The sequence below is a fragment of the Pelobates fuscus genome, chromosome 2, assembly GCF_036172605.1.
Source record: "Pelobates fuscus isolate aPelFus1 chromosome 2, aPelFus1.pri, whole genome shotgun sequence".
Lineage (NCBI taxonomy): Eukaryota > Metazoa > Chordata > Amphibia > Anura > Pelobatidae > Pelobates > Pelobates fuscus.
In genome coordinates, this window is record NC_086318.1 from 404,029,557 (window position 1) to 404,044,719 (window position 15,163).

The window sequence follows — 15,163 nt, forward strand, 5'->3', positions numbered from 1 at the left end:
GCTCCCGAACGCAGCAAGAACTGAAGTCTGTTCATGAGAATGCTGCTTCTACAACGTGTGACCACACAGAAGGTAGAACTTCAGGAGAATCAAAAGGCGCACGCGCCGACACAGAGCCTTTTAAAGGTACAGAAGGTGGAGACCAGGGTGGAACCTAAATTAACAAGACCACCCACTTTCCCTATTTAAGTCGCACACACCCTTCACTCTTCGCTCAGTTGTACTGTGCTCCTGATCGTATAAAGACCTTTAGTGATTGTCCTGCTGTATCCTGATCTTTGACCTTTGCCTGAACCATCGACTTTGAACCTGTGACGCTTGTGCTGACCTTTGGCTCTCTTCGTTTGTTTTCCGCACTACTTTGCATCTTGGGCTCCATCTACTAAACAATAAACCCGACACTAACCTAAAATGGCCCTTTGATATATCACCCCATAATACCCTGCCCCCACTGCAATCTTAACCAATCACAATCACTAAAAACATTCTATGCCTGCCTCCTAGCAATGTCAAGACCCACTCCTCTTAGCTTTGCTGGTCCATGGGCTACAGTCTGATAACCTTTACACTGCATTTGTACACTTATCTCAAGTTAACCTTATAGCAAGTGTGAGACTTACATGCCTTATTAAAAACAGAAAATTTATCTTCAGACTTTTAGCCATTGAGTACATACGCTTCTTTTATTAGACTATGGCGACTTTTCTGAAGTGAGCAAATATTATATGAGCCATATTTCTATTGGGAAAACAAATGTTTTTCTACTACTGTTTCTTTCGCTATTTTCCTCACAGCAGTGATAACAATATTTCTTTACATCTTCTTCCCACAAAAAATCAGAACAGATAAAATAATTTCATTGTCCCAGCTTGTGCAGATTAATGACTGCTTGTTTACGTTGTTTAGCGTCTTCTCTCGCAGTATCCATGAGTTATGTTACTGAAAAACAAATACTTTCAATCATGTCTCCATTCGTGACTCCTAGCTGTGAGTTTCCAGGTGTTTATCGTACATTTCTTCAATGGACAGATGGTGATGGACTGGTTTTGTTGCATTTTTTGTGATGTTTTTGAATTCATGTTATATCACAGTCAACTCTTTTTTTTGCTGTTAGTTTTGCTGAATCATTCCTTAGACTGCTTTATAATGTTATAAATAGAATACACTGTATATGTTTGTAAGTTCTTGCTTGTAAGACACTCCTTGGAGTCCTGTGTGTTTAGTTTTCTTTGTCACTATAACTTTTCTGTCAAAAGTGAACAGTAACTACATATTAAGTAAGTGAACTTTGCTTATCAGGAAAAGATCAGAGATATCTACATATCTTCGCCTGTTGGGTTTTTTTTTTCTGTACTCTCTGTGATTCCATGATCCAAGATAAATTATGTGCTGTTGAATTGGACTCCCCTGTAATAGAGCAAGGTTCCGGGTTTTTCCTCTCCGTTTCTCTTTCTGAGGGCTTCAATCAGTAATGCTACTACGGGTGTATATTTTTCATTTAGATTTGTACCAGGTTAGTGCTTGGGGAGTACTACAGAGAGACTCTCCTACAGGTAGCCATTTTGGAATTAAGCAAGACCTGTGACTCCATGTCTCTAGACTCCAGTGGGAGAGACAAACTCAGCCATTTAAACTTGTGCTTAAGAACACAAAATACATAAAGAGGCATCAGGATCCATGGGTCTTAAAGAGCAGTAAAGCAAAGACATTCCTATAAAGAGCAGTAAAGCAAACCATACTTTGCACCGTGTTTCGGAAAATACAACCCCCCCCCCCCCTTTGCCTTTAATTAAACATACCAAGTATACCAGGATAAGGAATCTGCCATTTTAAAAGATCACATTTAAACAACTTCTACAGCTATAAAAAAAATATATAAATATTCATACAGTTTCATACTGTTCAACAGTTGATGTTAATTTGTTGAATGCCAGCAATGTTTATGGTGTAAAAATAATTAATATGCTGCAGAATATTATAGCCATTGTTGACATCCAAGAGTAGTGGGACTTGGAGTGCAGGGCTTCCATCAGTGTTTCAAAACATTTTGTGTTGGGAAATTTCTCTGTCCCAACATGTAGATTTGTCATGTTTTGGATTTAGGTTCCGTTTTAGTTCACTGTGAAGAATAAGGAATATTATTGAAGTCTGTTTTAAGAATGTGTATTGTTTTTTCTGTACGAGAGAATCATGTTTTATGAACTTATACTGTTTGGAATTGAGTAATGATGTTATAGGCATTGATTTATGGAAAATATATAGTTCAATGGTAGCACAGGTTGGGTGTGTTTTCCTTCTACTGGGTATTCATTCTATGTGTCTACTACTTATTTGGTTTACGTTTCATAGGATAAGGGGATGAGTCATATTGGAATAGTATATTTAAATAGGTGGTGCAGAATGATTGTTAAATATGAAATATTTGTGATTTAGAGGAGCTAAATGGTTTGTCCTATGTGCGTGTTTTGTGGAAACGAACACCGTCTATGTGTTAAAAAAGGAATTAGAAGAACAAGAGTGGAGTTCTACTTTCCTTAAAATTTTAGATACCTTGTTTTTTATCCTTGTATGTAGAAAAACATTCAGAAATGTGTACAAAGATAATGTGTTTATATTTTTGGTGTGAAAGAAAAGAAATATACAGGTTATTAAAGGAAATCTTTATATTTTTTAACATATCTATTTAGATCAGGGCAGGGATGCATTTGCCTAGGGCGGCATCAGGGGGGGCGCCAAAAAATGCCACCCCAAACTCCCAGACAAATACCTTGTTTGTCTCGTGTTCTGGGTCTGTCCACCTTACAGTGAGTGAGTGAGTGTAGCTGTCAGTGTGTGTCTGTGAGTGAGAATGGGTATGCCTGTGAGTGTGTGTATGTAATTTTATGTGTATCTGAGAGTGTGTGCCTGTCAGTGAGTGGGTGTGTCAGTGTGTTTCTGTCAGTGAAAGTGTGTGTTGGTTAAACAGTGTGTGCCAATGACTGTATGTGTGTGCCAATGACTGTGTATCTGTCATTGAGTGTATATCAGTGCATGTATCAATGAGGGCATATGTCTGTCAGTCAAAAAAATGGCCTTGACACAAATAGGGGGGCAAATTTAGATTTTGGGGGTACCCGAATTTAGTTGTGCCTACGGCAGCACAAATCCAAAATACACCACTGGATCAGGGTATTCATCTTGCTGGAAGTGTCGTTCATCAAGTAGCAAAGGTGCCTCAGATAACATATTATTTGCACTGCTGCTATGATCTTCAGTTAGCAGGAGCTTTAAAAAGCACTACATTGACATTAAAAAATTAGATAACAAAGATATGTAGTTTCCCCAGCTTAGACACATGGGTTGTCTTCAAATGAGATTGTGATGGGTAGGTCAATGAGTATAGGTTGGAGATGATTTGGTAATGTCATATTGCATGCAGTTAACAACAGCAAGAAAGCAGACTTGGCAGAGGAACTCTGGTGGAGCACGGTAGCTCCATACCTTCTGGTGGCTGCGGCAGAATCGACATCCATCCTTCTCTGGAACACCTTAAGAGACCTTATGGAGAGCCATCAGATCGGCAGAGTTCCTGAAAGCTGTGCTATGAAGACTATCCCTGTTTGGGGCAAACATACCGGTAGAGATAGTGCTCCGAGCAAATAAAGCATCTGAATTCCAGAGTCGACTGTGGGAGGCACTTATCCTCCTCAACAAACCGGTTAGAGAGGAAGAAACCTTGGAGCTGAGGAATCAGCTCTACTTGGAGCTCAGGGAGATAACGCTCCAGTTTAAGAGGATTTACTGCAAAACATATCTCCCAACTGCAAGGCAACAAGTCGAGGTTCAGTGGCTACAATTACTGGGAAACAGCCCCAGAAGCAATGGCTGTCAGAATTGGAAATGCTGGTCCAGGAGGAGGTTGAGCTGGACAACCGGTACCATGCTCTGCAGTGGCAGGCACAGTAGGAATATTTTGGGATGGAGAGTGACTGGTCTCCAAAGGGTTATGGCTTCAGCGGCCCGGGACTATTATGGGAAAGACTTCAGGATGCTGAAATGTTTATAGAAAGGGGGTACCCTTCACGTTGGAAGATTCACCAACATAGGGCAGCAATACTTGATCGTGTGCCAGCCCTGATATTTGACCTGGAGTATTTGGTTGAAAAAAAGTGGAGTCTAGAAATGGCTTACTGGAGGCTACTTGAGGCTCTTCAGTAGTATTCCTTACATGCAAAACATATTGTGAATGTTACAACCTCAGCTTAAGTGCTGGCACCGGGACAGAGGACCACCTAGTGGCAGAATGCAAACCAGGTAGATCACAACCAAGAGAGCGGAAGTATTTGGCTTCCCTCCTGAGCGGCGCTGTACAATACAGGGAGTCGGAGGTAGCCGGCCACCCTCCCCAGCAGCAGATGGCAACCCAGCAAGTGGAGGTAGAAGCAGTCGGCCTCCCTCCCTATCGTCAGAGAGCAACTAAGGTTGTGGAGCTTGTCAGCCTCCCTCCCCAGTGGCTGTTCCCAAGAAAGGGAGCAGAGGTAGTTGGCCTCCCTCCCTAGCGGCAGATCTGTGTATAACCTAGAGTGTAGAGGTAGTTTGCGTCCCTGCAGCAAAACCTCCTGTGGGAGAAGGCAATCGTCTTTCCAACTCAACATCACAATGTGTCAATATTATGGAACTCTGTCAAGAAGGCTGCCAGGATGTATGGACCTTCTGGGGCTGGTTACCCAACTAACACAACCACAGATCGATTGGAGGTCTGGTACCTGGTTAGTCTACATCACCTCAAGTTTCAGATGGACAATTCAATTAGCTCCTTGGATGACTCCTTTGTTTAAGTCACCCTGTGCCCAGTGGGTGCAGGGTGTGTGTAATGTGGTTGTTTGGGTTTAAATGTTTTGTGTGCTCTCCTGCTGCTGATTTCAACCAACTAGGTGGATTTGGCTGTGGAGCCAGTACAGTGTCATCTGTTGGTTGTAAGGGTTTTGAAACGCCTATATACACTACCTGAATAGCAAGGCTTGTTAATTTGCATGTTATGAATTCTGCAGACAGGAGAGATATATTTTGTGTTAAATATTGTCTTCCCCACCTCCTTTATAAATATGTCATTATAACGTACTGTATGTGTTCTGACATGTTTTATTTGTATTTTATTAAATTTGTCACAGCAGGTTTGATGTAATGAGCATATGGGCTAGTCCCAAGTAAAAATAAAGCTTTGTATGCTAGTTCCTTTTGGAAGTTGTATACTGTGTCTAATTTGTTCAGAAGTCCTGGTAACAGAGCCTTCAGACCTGTTGGCTGACTGCATGGTCTCTGTAGCATGGGACAAAGTCAAAAGAGCTAGGCCTGAGAGCCACAAGTGTCCTTATAAAGACAGGAGTTAATCATATTACAGGCAGAGGGGACGATACGTGCCTGGAAGGAGTGAGGTGCAGCCTGGTCGGGTAAAAGAGCTATGGGGAGACCCTAGTTAAGCTTTAGCAAGTGGGTCTGAAATGTTCCAGAGTCTCCTGTGGCAGTAAGGCAGCGGACTTGGTGGAGGTTCTTGGTCTGAGTACGGGAGCTGCACTCTGCACCAGTTTCTAGTTTATTAATTAATTGCCAAAGGGAAGTTTGTACAATAAAAGAGAATTTAGAATAGGGCTGCTAATGGGGCTACCGAAACAGCTGAAACAGTAAGTGATGTTTAATGCTTTGCTCTAATTGCACTGATGTGGGATTCCTGGTTAGGTAGTCTTGGCAGACATCTCCTATAAGGATTTATTCTCAAGGTGCTCAGAACTGTTTATCTAAGTTTCAGTGTCAGGTGTTGATTGCTGATGGAAGGATGTCTGATAAACCTGTGGTGGTGTTTTCTTCTTCTCCCATTAAACTCTGCGGCTGGTAGCAATGGATCTTCTACTGAACACTACAACTGGACAGTTTGAGCTCTAAGGAATTTGTCAATCCTAGTTTGTTGCTTCATCATCTGAAGATCCCTATGCAACAGGTTCATTACTGCTTGAGCAATTACTGCTGAAAAACTCAGCTTATACTCGAGTATATACGGTAAGTGATATTTTATAGAATCCATTAACATAGATATATCTATTGATAGGGCATAATGTTTGCAGTGCAGTGTGATGAGTTTGCAGTGATAAAATAATAAACATATACAAGTATTAAGAGTTTATTTGGTGATCAGTAATTAAGGGGTTAAGCATTAGATTAGTTGAAAGACAACTTACTAATCAAACTTTCTAATCAATGAATTGTCATTATTATTTTGATTCTGCCGCTCAGAGATCTATTAAAACTATACCTTTATAAACACTGTGCTTTTATCAATAAATCGGGGAATTGTCAAATTGCATCAGAAGCTCTTCTTGTCAGTTTGATTATTCTTCACAACCGGTTAAATCAACAAGGGTCTGTCCATAATTTGTTCAATTCTTCAGATGACTGGCCAACCATAAGAGGACACTGGTCAGGAAAGAACACTAATATATACATTGTTCTAGCAAAATGCTAGAAAATTTATAGATTTTGAGATATTTATATTTTAAAATATAGTCCTTCCCATCTGTCAATCAAGTCTAGGCATAGACCTCTATGCATAAATGTGTCTTCTACTCTCAGAACTCTCCTACAAGTGAACCCTCCCATATGTGGTTCTCCTGCTATCAGATATTCCCACAGCAAGCTTGCATTGAGCTTGATGTCACTCTTTTCTGATGCCAAAGTGTTGATGGAGGATTGACCTGCTTGAAGAAGTGTCCTTAGGCAGGGATAGTCCCTTTAAAGAAGAGCAAACGCAAGTCAGGAGAAGAGTGTAGTGTAACACTCAAGGACCTCCAATAATTGTATTGCTGGACAGGTAGTAAGCAAGTAAATAAATGTACACGTTATAGTTACATCATATACTACGTCATTTGGCAAACTCGAAACCAATAAAAGTAGCGGCCAACAACTCATGCAATTTGAACATGCCTGTCAACATGCTTTAGCTCAAATGGTATATTTCACTATTCCTCTCTTTCCAATTCTTCCTCTAAAACTATACTAGAAATACTGGTGTATTTTAAAGGTGAATTCCACTCTGTTGTTTATTTTATACTATATTAAATTATATCATACATTTATATTATATAGGACCTGTTTTACAACCTCTCAATGAACCGTGGAAGTTTGATGACACGTACTAGCAAATCAGACTATTTGAGATGCCACCACATTCAAAGATGTTTGTGCAATGCTTACTATACCCATTGGCTACCAATGAGCCTTTATCCAGAGAGACTGAATTCATTGTCCTCATTATTTTTACCTCAACTGAAGTACTATATCTAACGGTACACCTCCTTTCCTCTCGAAATACCTGGATATTTACAGACAATGTTTGGATGTCCATAGCTATCAATCAGCACTCTGAACCAGTAGAACACTCTCTTCTCGTCCTCATCCCATTTAACCCCAATTGTGCTTTTTCCGCCTTCGTTCGTGCCGCCATATGTATCCCACCTCTAATACAAATACCATTCACATTACTTAAAGTCTTTACTAAACGTATGCTTCCCATCGATTTCAATTATAGTATTGGGCAGGTAAAATAATTAAAGAGAGACAATAGTTAATCTTCTATCAATCATTAATTTGCCGCATGTTAAGGCCAATTTGTTTTCAATCCTTTGTAAAGAAGTATATTTGTCACGACAAAATTCAATTTAGCTTTCTTTAAAAATAAAGTGGTTTAAACACTATCAATTTTTTTACAATCTTGCAAATCAGTAATCTTATGATTCAAAAACTCCACCCTGCTGTTTGTGCATTATTATTTACAGAATTCACACTGCTGCAAGAAATTTATTGTGTTACCTTTTTTAAAGCTTAAGTATGTCTCCTTTCTTTGACTATTGATCTTATGTTTTACTAACTGAGCCTTTTAGGACATTTTCCAATTTGTCTTCTGCATAGACATAATCTTTTCTGCAATGTAGCTGAGATTTTAATGTGAATATCTGGTTTGCCACTAAGTTGGTGATACATAATTTGTTATAATACCTGGTTTAACATGTATGGTTTTAAGTAAGATTATATACCCCTTACATGGACACTTTTCACACAGTAAACCTATTAACCAAAGATATTTAGATGCTAATCCTTTATGCATTTGTTTTAAGCAATATATTTTATAATAAATGCACTGACATTTGGTAATGGTAATATTTGGATAAGCATTGATTTCCGTGTCCTCTGTGAGAAACATTCTGTTAGGAGTTTGCGGCAATGCATGTGCATGCGCCATAGGTCATTAATGCTTCTCTGGTTTAAGCATTGGATTTGACTGGACTGTATCAAGATTTATGAATTTCACGAGACAGTCAGATATGCAATGTGGTCTCTGCACCGGATTAGAGGCGAGTTTACTTTATTTTTTAAATAAAAAATGGGGGTCCCTAATTCCAAAATAAATAAGGAACCCTCAAACATTAAACATAAATGTATTTATTTCGAAAACAGTGGAGGCTTCCTTTAACCCCTTAAGGACCAAACTTCTGGAATAAAAGGGAATCATGACATGTCAGGCACGTCATGTGTCCTTAAGGGGTTAAAGAGTTACAGGCGTCTTTGTTATTTTTACTGTTTATCTGAAATCGGTGAACTACTTAAACCTGGCCTGTTACAGGCTCTTTAGGAATGTCATTTGAGACCCATGATTGGAATATTTGTGTGAAATTAGTTCATCCTCTTGGAAATAGAATAAAGCTTAACTAAGGCAAAGTTTTTTGTTTACAATGTGATATGCTAATGGATTCTTTCAGTTCAATGCTCATTCCATTTCCACTATCTGCACATTTGTACTTTAAAAAAAAAACTTAATTTACAATAAACCATCAAGCAAAAAGAATAAAGAACCACTAGAGAGAGCTGTTATAAAATGACATTTAATAAAAGCTATTCTCTGTTCCATTGTTCTGTATCCTGTCGTGTCCTTCATGCTAGTTATTGATCAGAATTACGTACAATAGAAAGAACCCAGGACTGCAATATAATAATTAAACAAGATTATCGATTAGCTGAATGTACCATAGAGAGCAAGTTCTGAGAAACCGCTGTCTGAACTTCTTCTCAAAAGAGGTAAATTGAATAAAAATGAATGCTAGTTATGAAAAATGTAAACTTTTGGTTTGCTTAAAGACAGTCCCTTTTGGAAATCATTAAAAAAAGAACAAACTCAATGTAAAGAAAAAAAATAAACTAAAAATATAATAAAATACAATACAGTACTATACGCAATAACGTATTACATATAGTTGACACATTTAAAGGGCAAATGTGTTTTAAAGATTCATGAAACTAGGACATGTCTACCCAGGACTTAACTAATTGGAAGAGAGCCCAGTCAATGTCTTTCTTTCTTAACGAGCACATTAATGCTGTAGTGTAGACTAATGCTCTATCCATTTTGTAATTAACCAGCGAGACAGCTGTTAATTTATTTTGTGTAATGTGCATGTTGCAGGCTACTCAATGTGCACATTACTCTATGGTAAAATTGAAGACAAAATACACCTTGTTTATCCCCATAGATAGTAAAGGTGAGGTATGGATGACATAAAATAATCAAAGAGGTACATAGTTTGAAGAAAACATTTCAATGTTGGTACTCTGATATATAAAGGTAGAAAATTTTAACTATTATTTACTTATTAATATTAATGATGCTACTACTTAATAGTTATTAGACTTGTGCATTCCGTTTCAAACAAATTGAATTTCGTCTTTGAATTTTGGGCAAACTCCGAATCACGATATGGGCAAGTCACAAAACAAACAACAGACGCTTCGCGATTCGGATTTCTCTTCGTGGTGGCCCCCATCAAAGGATGAAAATTAAAAATGATTGACGGTTAGGAAACAGCCACTAAATGTTGCTTTTCTTCACAGAAAAGCCTTTTTGGATAAGCTGTTCAAAGGAATAAAATCTGTTAAAAAATGATTTATCTACTAAAGTCACCATTAAAGTCTATGGGAGTTTTTTCCCTAATTTTCTTTTACGAGGGATTGCCATAAAGATACCGATTACAATATAAGGGGGCTAGCTGCAAAACAGTTCCCTAATTTGGTATCCTTAAATATGGCAATCTCATGTAAGGATTCCAAATTAGGCAGTCACCTATTAAACACCCAAAAGACCAACATTTTGATCTTTCAGCTGTTAGGAAGATAGTTCCCTAATATGGTATCTTGTGTATATCGCATACATTCTATACACATGTAGCATATTCATTCTGTGTAAATGCTGCGTATACATTATGTATACATATCTGCTTTATTGGTAAATGTGGCAATCCCAAGGATAACAAATTAGGGAGTTATCGTGTGAAGTTGGTAATATATTTACACAAGATACATTTAATCTGCCTAAAAAGATGTTACTGATGTCGATATCAGTCAGCTGCTGACATGCACTTTGATTGAGTGAGGATTAAGCCTACTCTCTTGGCCGTGCTTGATCACTATGAAGCTTTTGGAAGTGAGTACCCGGGATAGAACACTCATGTCCATTGAGTTTAGGATACGATTTAGGGAAAGGGTGAGAATTATTTTCTGTGTAACAGTATGAGCTCGCTGATTGTCTAAATTTAAACTATTCCCTCCAGCGTCCCTCTCAAGATGGTGTCAGTACCAAACATATAGTACCAAAGTGTCATTGGAGACATGTGCCGTTACAACCATCCTTGCAATTTTTGGATTCCATGTATTGCAAGTCATTTTTTAGCAGTGTCCTCTACAACTTATTGTTCCTATGGCAATTGTAATTGTCTCCTTTATTGTTAAATTCACCCTTTTATAGGCGTTATATAAATGTCATTAATTATAATAAATATATAATAATAATAACTGCTCTCTAACTAGAAATGATTTTGCAATTCTAATAGACTGCTCGATTCTGAATGTAACTTAGCGTGAATGGTTTTAACTTTTAACTCTTTATTTTTTTTTTTTAAACAACAATTTATTTCATTGAGTGGGTTTGGAGCGACCACACGGAAGGGAGTGAGGGAAGGAGGGAAGAGGAAGCATGCTTTCAAGGAGGAAGATTGTTACGTCTTGCCAGTGTGCAGTGCGTGCTGATGACAGACGCCATTTTTGCACAGAATTCAGAACAGAGTTAAGGGTTGCCACATTCACATGTGCCAGGGGTATTACTAGTTTCCAGCACACAAGTAAAATATCTCTAATTGTTCAGTGTTTCTGCAGACTCCTGCCACCATTCCTGCCACTGAAGTGATGATGGTGGTTGGAGTAACCCTTTAACAGTGAGATATGACCAGCACAACCCAAATCACTGGTATGTTGGTTGGAGATTGGGCAACCCTAAGCAGTGGCGAGTAGCATCTGCCAGTCCCTGGTGTATAGGTCTGTAATGAAGAAAGGTAAATCGGTAAAGATCACTTCTCAGAGCAAGGTTTGACAGAGATGTATGGTAGAAAGTAGCAGTGGGCAATACAAAGCTGAAAGGAATCTGGACAGAGATCTGTAAGAGAGTAATAGTCTGCAGAGGAAATGTGTCAGCACAATGCTATGTAGGATGGAATGGGACATCATAATGCTCTGTAGGAGGGAATGGGTGAGGTCTACATAATGCTCTGTAGGAGGGAATGGGGCAGTATAATGCTCTGTAGGAGGGAATGGGTTAGCATAATGCTCTGTAGGAGGGAATGGGACAGTATAATGCTCTATAAGAGGGAATGGGTCTACATAATGCTCTATAAGAGGGAATGGGTCTACATAATGCTCTATAAGAGGGAATGGGTCTACATAATGCTCTATAAGAGGGAATGGGTCTACATAATGCTCTATAAGAGGGAATGGGTCTACATAATGCTCTGTAGGAGGGAATGGGTCTACATAATGCTCTGTAAAAGGGAATGGGTCTACATAATGCTCTGTAAGAGGGAATGGGTCTACATAAGGCTCTGTAAGAGGGAATGGGTCTACATAAGGCTCTGTAAGAGGGACTGGGTCAGCATAATGCTCTGTAGGAGGGAATGGGTCTACATAATGCTCTGTAAGAGGGAATGGGTCTACATAAGGCTCTGTAAGAGGGAATGGGTCAGCATAATGCTCTGTAGGAGGGAATGGGTCTACATAATGCTCTGTAAGAGGGAATGGGTCAGCATAATGCTCTGTAAGAGGGAATGGGTCAGCACAATGCTCTGTAAGAGGGAATGGGTTAGCATAATGCTCTGTAGGAGGGAATGGGGCAGTATAATGCTCTGTAGGAGGGAATGGGTTAGCATAATGCTCTGTAAGAGGGAATGTGTCTACATAATGCTCTGTAGGAGGGAATGGGTCTACATAATGCTCTATAAGAGGGAATGGGTCTACATAATGCTCTATAAGAGGGAATGGGTCTACATAATGCTCTATAAGAGGGAATGGGTCTACATAATGCTCTGTAAGAGGGAATGGGTCTACATAATGCTCTGTAGGAGGGAATGGGTCGGCACAATGCTCTGTAAGAGGGAACGGGTTAGCATAATGCTATGTAGGAGGGAATGGGTCAGCATAATGCTCTGTAAGAGGGAATGGGTAAGCATAATGCTCTGTAAGAGGGAATGGGTCAGTATAATGCTCTGTAAGAGGGAATGGGTCTACATAATGCTCTATAAGAGGGAATGGGTCTACATAATGCTCTGTAGGAGGGAATGGGTCTACATAATGCTCTGTAAGAGGGAATGGGTCTACATAATGCTCTGTAAGAGGGAATGGGTCAGCACAATGCTCTGTAAGAGGGAATGGGTCTACATAATGCTCTGTAAGAGGGAATGGGTCTACATAATGCTCTGTAAGAGGGAATGGGTCAGCATAATGTTCTGTAGGAGGGAATGGGTCTACATAATGCTCTGTAAGAGGGAATGGGTCAGCATAATGCTCTGTAAGAGGGAATGGGTCAGCACAATGCTCTGTAAGAGGGAATGGGTTAACATAATGCTCTGTAGGAGGGAATGGGGCAGTATAATGCTCTGTAGGAGGGAATGGGTTAGCATAATGCTCTGTAAGAGGGAATGGGTCTACATAATGCTCTGTAGGAGGGAATGGGTCTACATAATGCTCTATAAGAGGGAATGGGTCTACATAATGCTCTATAAGAGGGAATGGGTCTACATAATGCTCTGTAAGAGGGAATGGGTCTACATAATGCTCTGTAGGAGGGAATGGGTCAGCACAATGCTCTGTAAGAGGGAACGGGTTAGCATAATGCTCTGTAGGAGGGAATGGGTTAGCATAATGCTCTGTAAGAGGGAATGGGTCTACATAATGCTCTGTAAGAGGGAATGGGTCAGTATAATGCTCTGTAGGAGGGAATGGGGCAGTATAATGCTCTGTAGGAGGGAATGGGTTAGCATAATGCTCTGTAAGAGGGAATGGGTCTACATAATGCTCTGTAGGAGGGAATGGGTCTACATAATGCTCTATAAGAGGGAATGGGTCTACATAATGCTCTATAAGAGGGAATGGGTCTACATAATGCTCTGTAAGAGGGAATGGGTCTACATAATGCTCTGTAGGAGGGAATGGGTCAGCACAATGCTCTGTAAGAGGGAACGGGTTAGCATAATGCTCTGTAGGAGGGAATGGGTTAGCATAATGCTCTGTAAGAGGGAATGGGTCTACATAATGCTCTGTAAGAGGGAATGGGTCAGTATAATGCTCTGTAGGAGGGAATGGGTCAGTATAATGCTCTGTAGGAGGGAATGGGTCAGCATAATGCTCTGTAGGAGGGAATGGGTTAGCAAAATGCTCTGTAGGAGGGAATGGGTCTACATAATGCTCTATAAGAGGGAATGGGTCTACATAATGCTCTATAAGAGGGAATGGGTCTACATAATGCTCTGTAGGAGGGAATGGGTCTACATAATGCTCTGTAAGAGGGAATGGGTCTACATAATGCTCTGTAGGAGGGAATGGGTCAGCACAATGCTCTGTAAGAGGGAATGGGTTAGCATAATGCTCTGTAGGACGGAATGGGTTAGCATAATGCTCTGTAAGAGGGAATGGGTCTACATAATGCTCTATAAGAGGGAATGGGTCTACATAATGCTCTATAAGAGGGAATGGGTCTACATAATGCTCTGTAAGAGGGAATAGGTCTACATAATGCTCTGTAGGAGGGAATGGGTCAGCACAATGCTCTGTAAGAGGGAATGGGTTAGCATAATGCTCTGTAGGAGGGAATGGGTCAGCATAATGCTCTGTAAGAGGGAATGGGTCAGCATAATGCTCTGTAGGAGGGAATGGGTCAGTATAATGCTCTGTAGGAGGGAATGGGTCTACATAATGCTCTGTAAGAGGGAATGGGTCATTATAATGCTCTGTAGGAGGGAATGGGTTAGCATAATGCTCTGTAAGAGGGAAAGGGTTAGCATAATGCTCTGTAGGAGGTAATGGGACTGCACAATGCTATGTAGGAGGGAATGGGACAGTATAATGCTCTATAAAAGAGAATGGGTCTACATAATGCTCTATAAGAGGGAATGGGACAAACACAGAAACTTCAATATCGCATTATCAAAATCTTGCATTATACAAAGTGGAGGGGTACTCCATTTAACTAAAAAAAAAAAATTAAAAAAAAAACAGAATGCATAAAACTGGCCTCACTCTTGGGTATTCTATATTTAAAAAAAAATGTACAGGCAGTGGACTGGTTAAATAAACAGCTAATTTAGATTTTGGAGAGCATCTGTTCATTGCCTAAATTGCATTTATGCGTTTATTACAGGCGTGTCAAACATGTGGCTCTTTCTTCCTAAAATTAAGCCTGGTCTCCGATTTCACTTGCAATAAAGTGTGGCCCACGCACAGATGTGTAAAGAACGACCGTGTATTTATACATTGCGCTCAAAAACATTTCTGTACGTAAATGTATGTATGTTTAAGCACTATTATGAAATAATATTAATAATATTCTTATCTTTTATTGATAAAACACCGATATAATTACAACATCTTGGTTCCACATTCTCACCAACAATATAATGCGGTTTTAATGGTGGGGATAACTTGAACCTAAACTTACCCTAACATTATTTAATAATAATAATAGTAATAATTAGTTTTATTACTATTATTATTATTGTACTAACTATAGAAAAGTGTTACATATTTATATTTATTTAAAGGGACA

General features: G+C 39.5%; 1 protein-coding gene across 1 annotated transcript; it reads right to left on the reverse strand.

Annotated features, from left to right (window-relative positions):
* Positions 1 to 11,427: 11,427 nt before the first annotated feature.
* LOC134586407 (adhesive plaque matrix protein-like) lies at positions 11,428 to 14,998 on the reverse strand. Its single transcript, XM_063441907.1, has 3 exons — positions 14,981 to 14,998; positions 12,631 to 14,436; positions 11,428 to 12,516 (listed from the first exon to the last, which is right to left on the reverse strand). Exons 1-3 carry the CDS (start codon positions 14,996 to 14,998, stop codon positions 11,428 to 11,430), a joined length of 2,913 nt encoding a protein of 970 aa, XP_063297977.1.
* Between the last annotated feature and the right edge of the window lie 165 nt (positions 14,999 to 15,163).

Excerpts from the sequence above, each read along its gene's own strand:
- LOC134586407 (XM_063441907.1), bottom strand. Across the intron at positions 12,517-12,630 it reads TCCCTCTTATAGAGCATTAT|CATTATGCTAACCCGTTCCC; the intron begins GTAGACCCATTC and ends CCTCCTACATAG.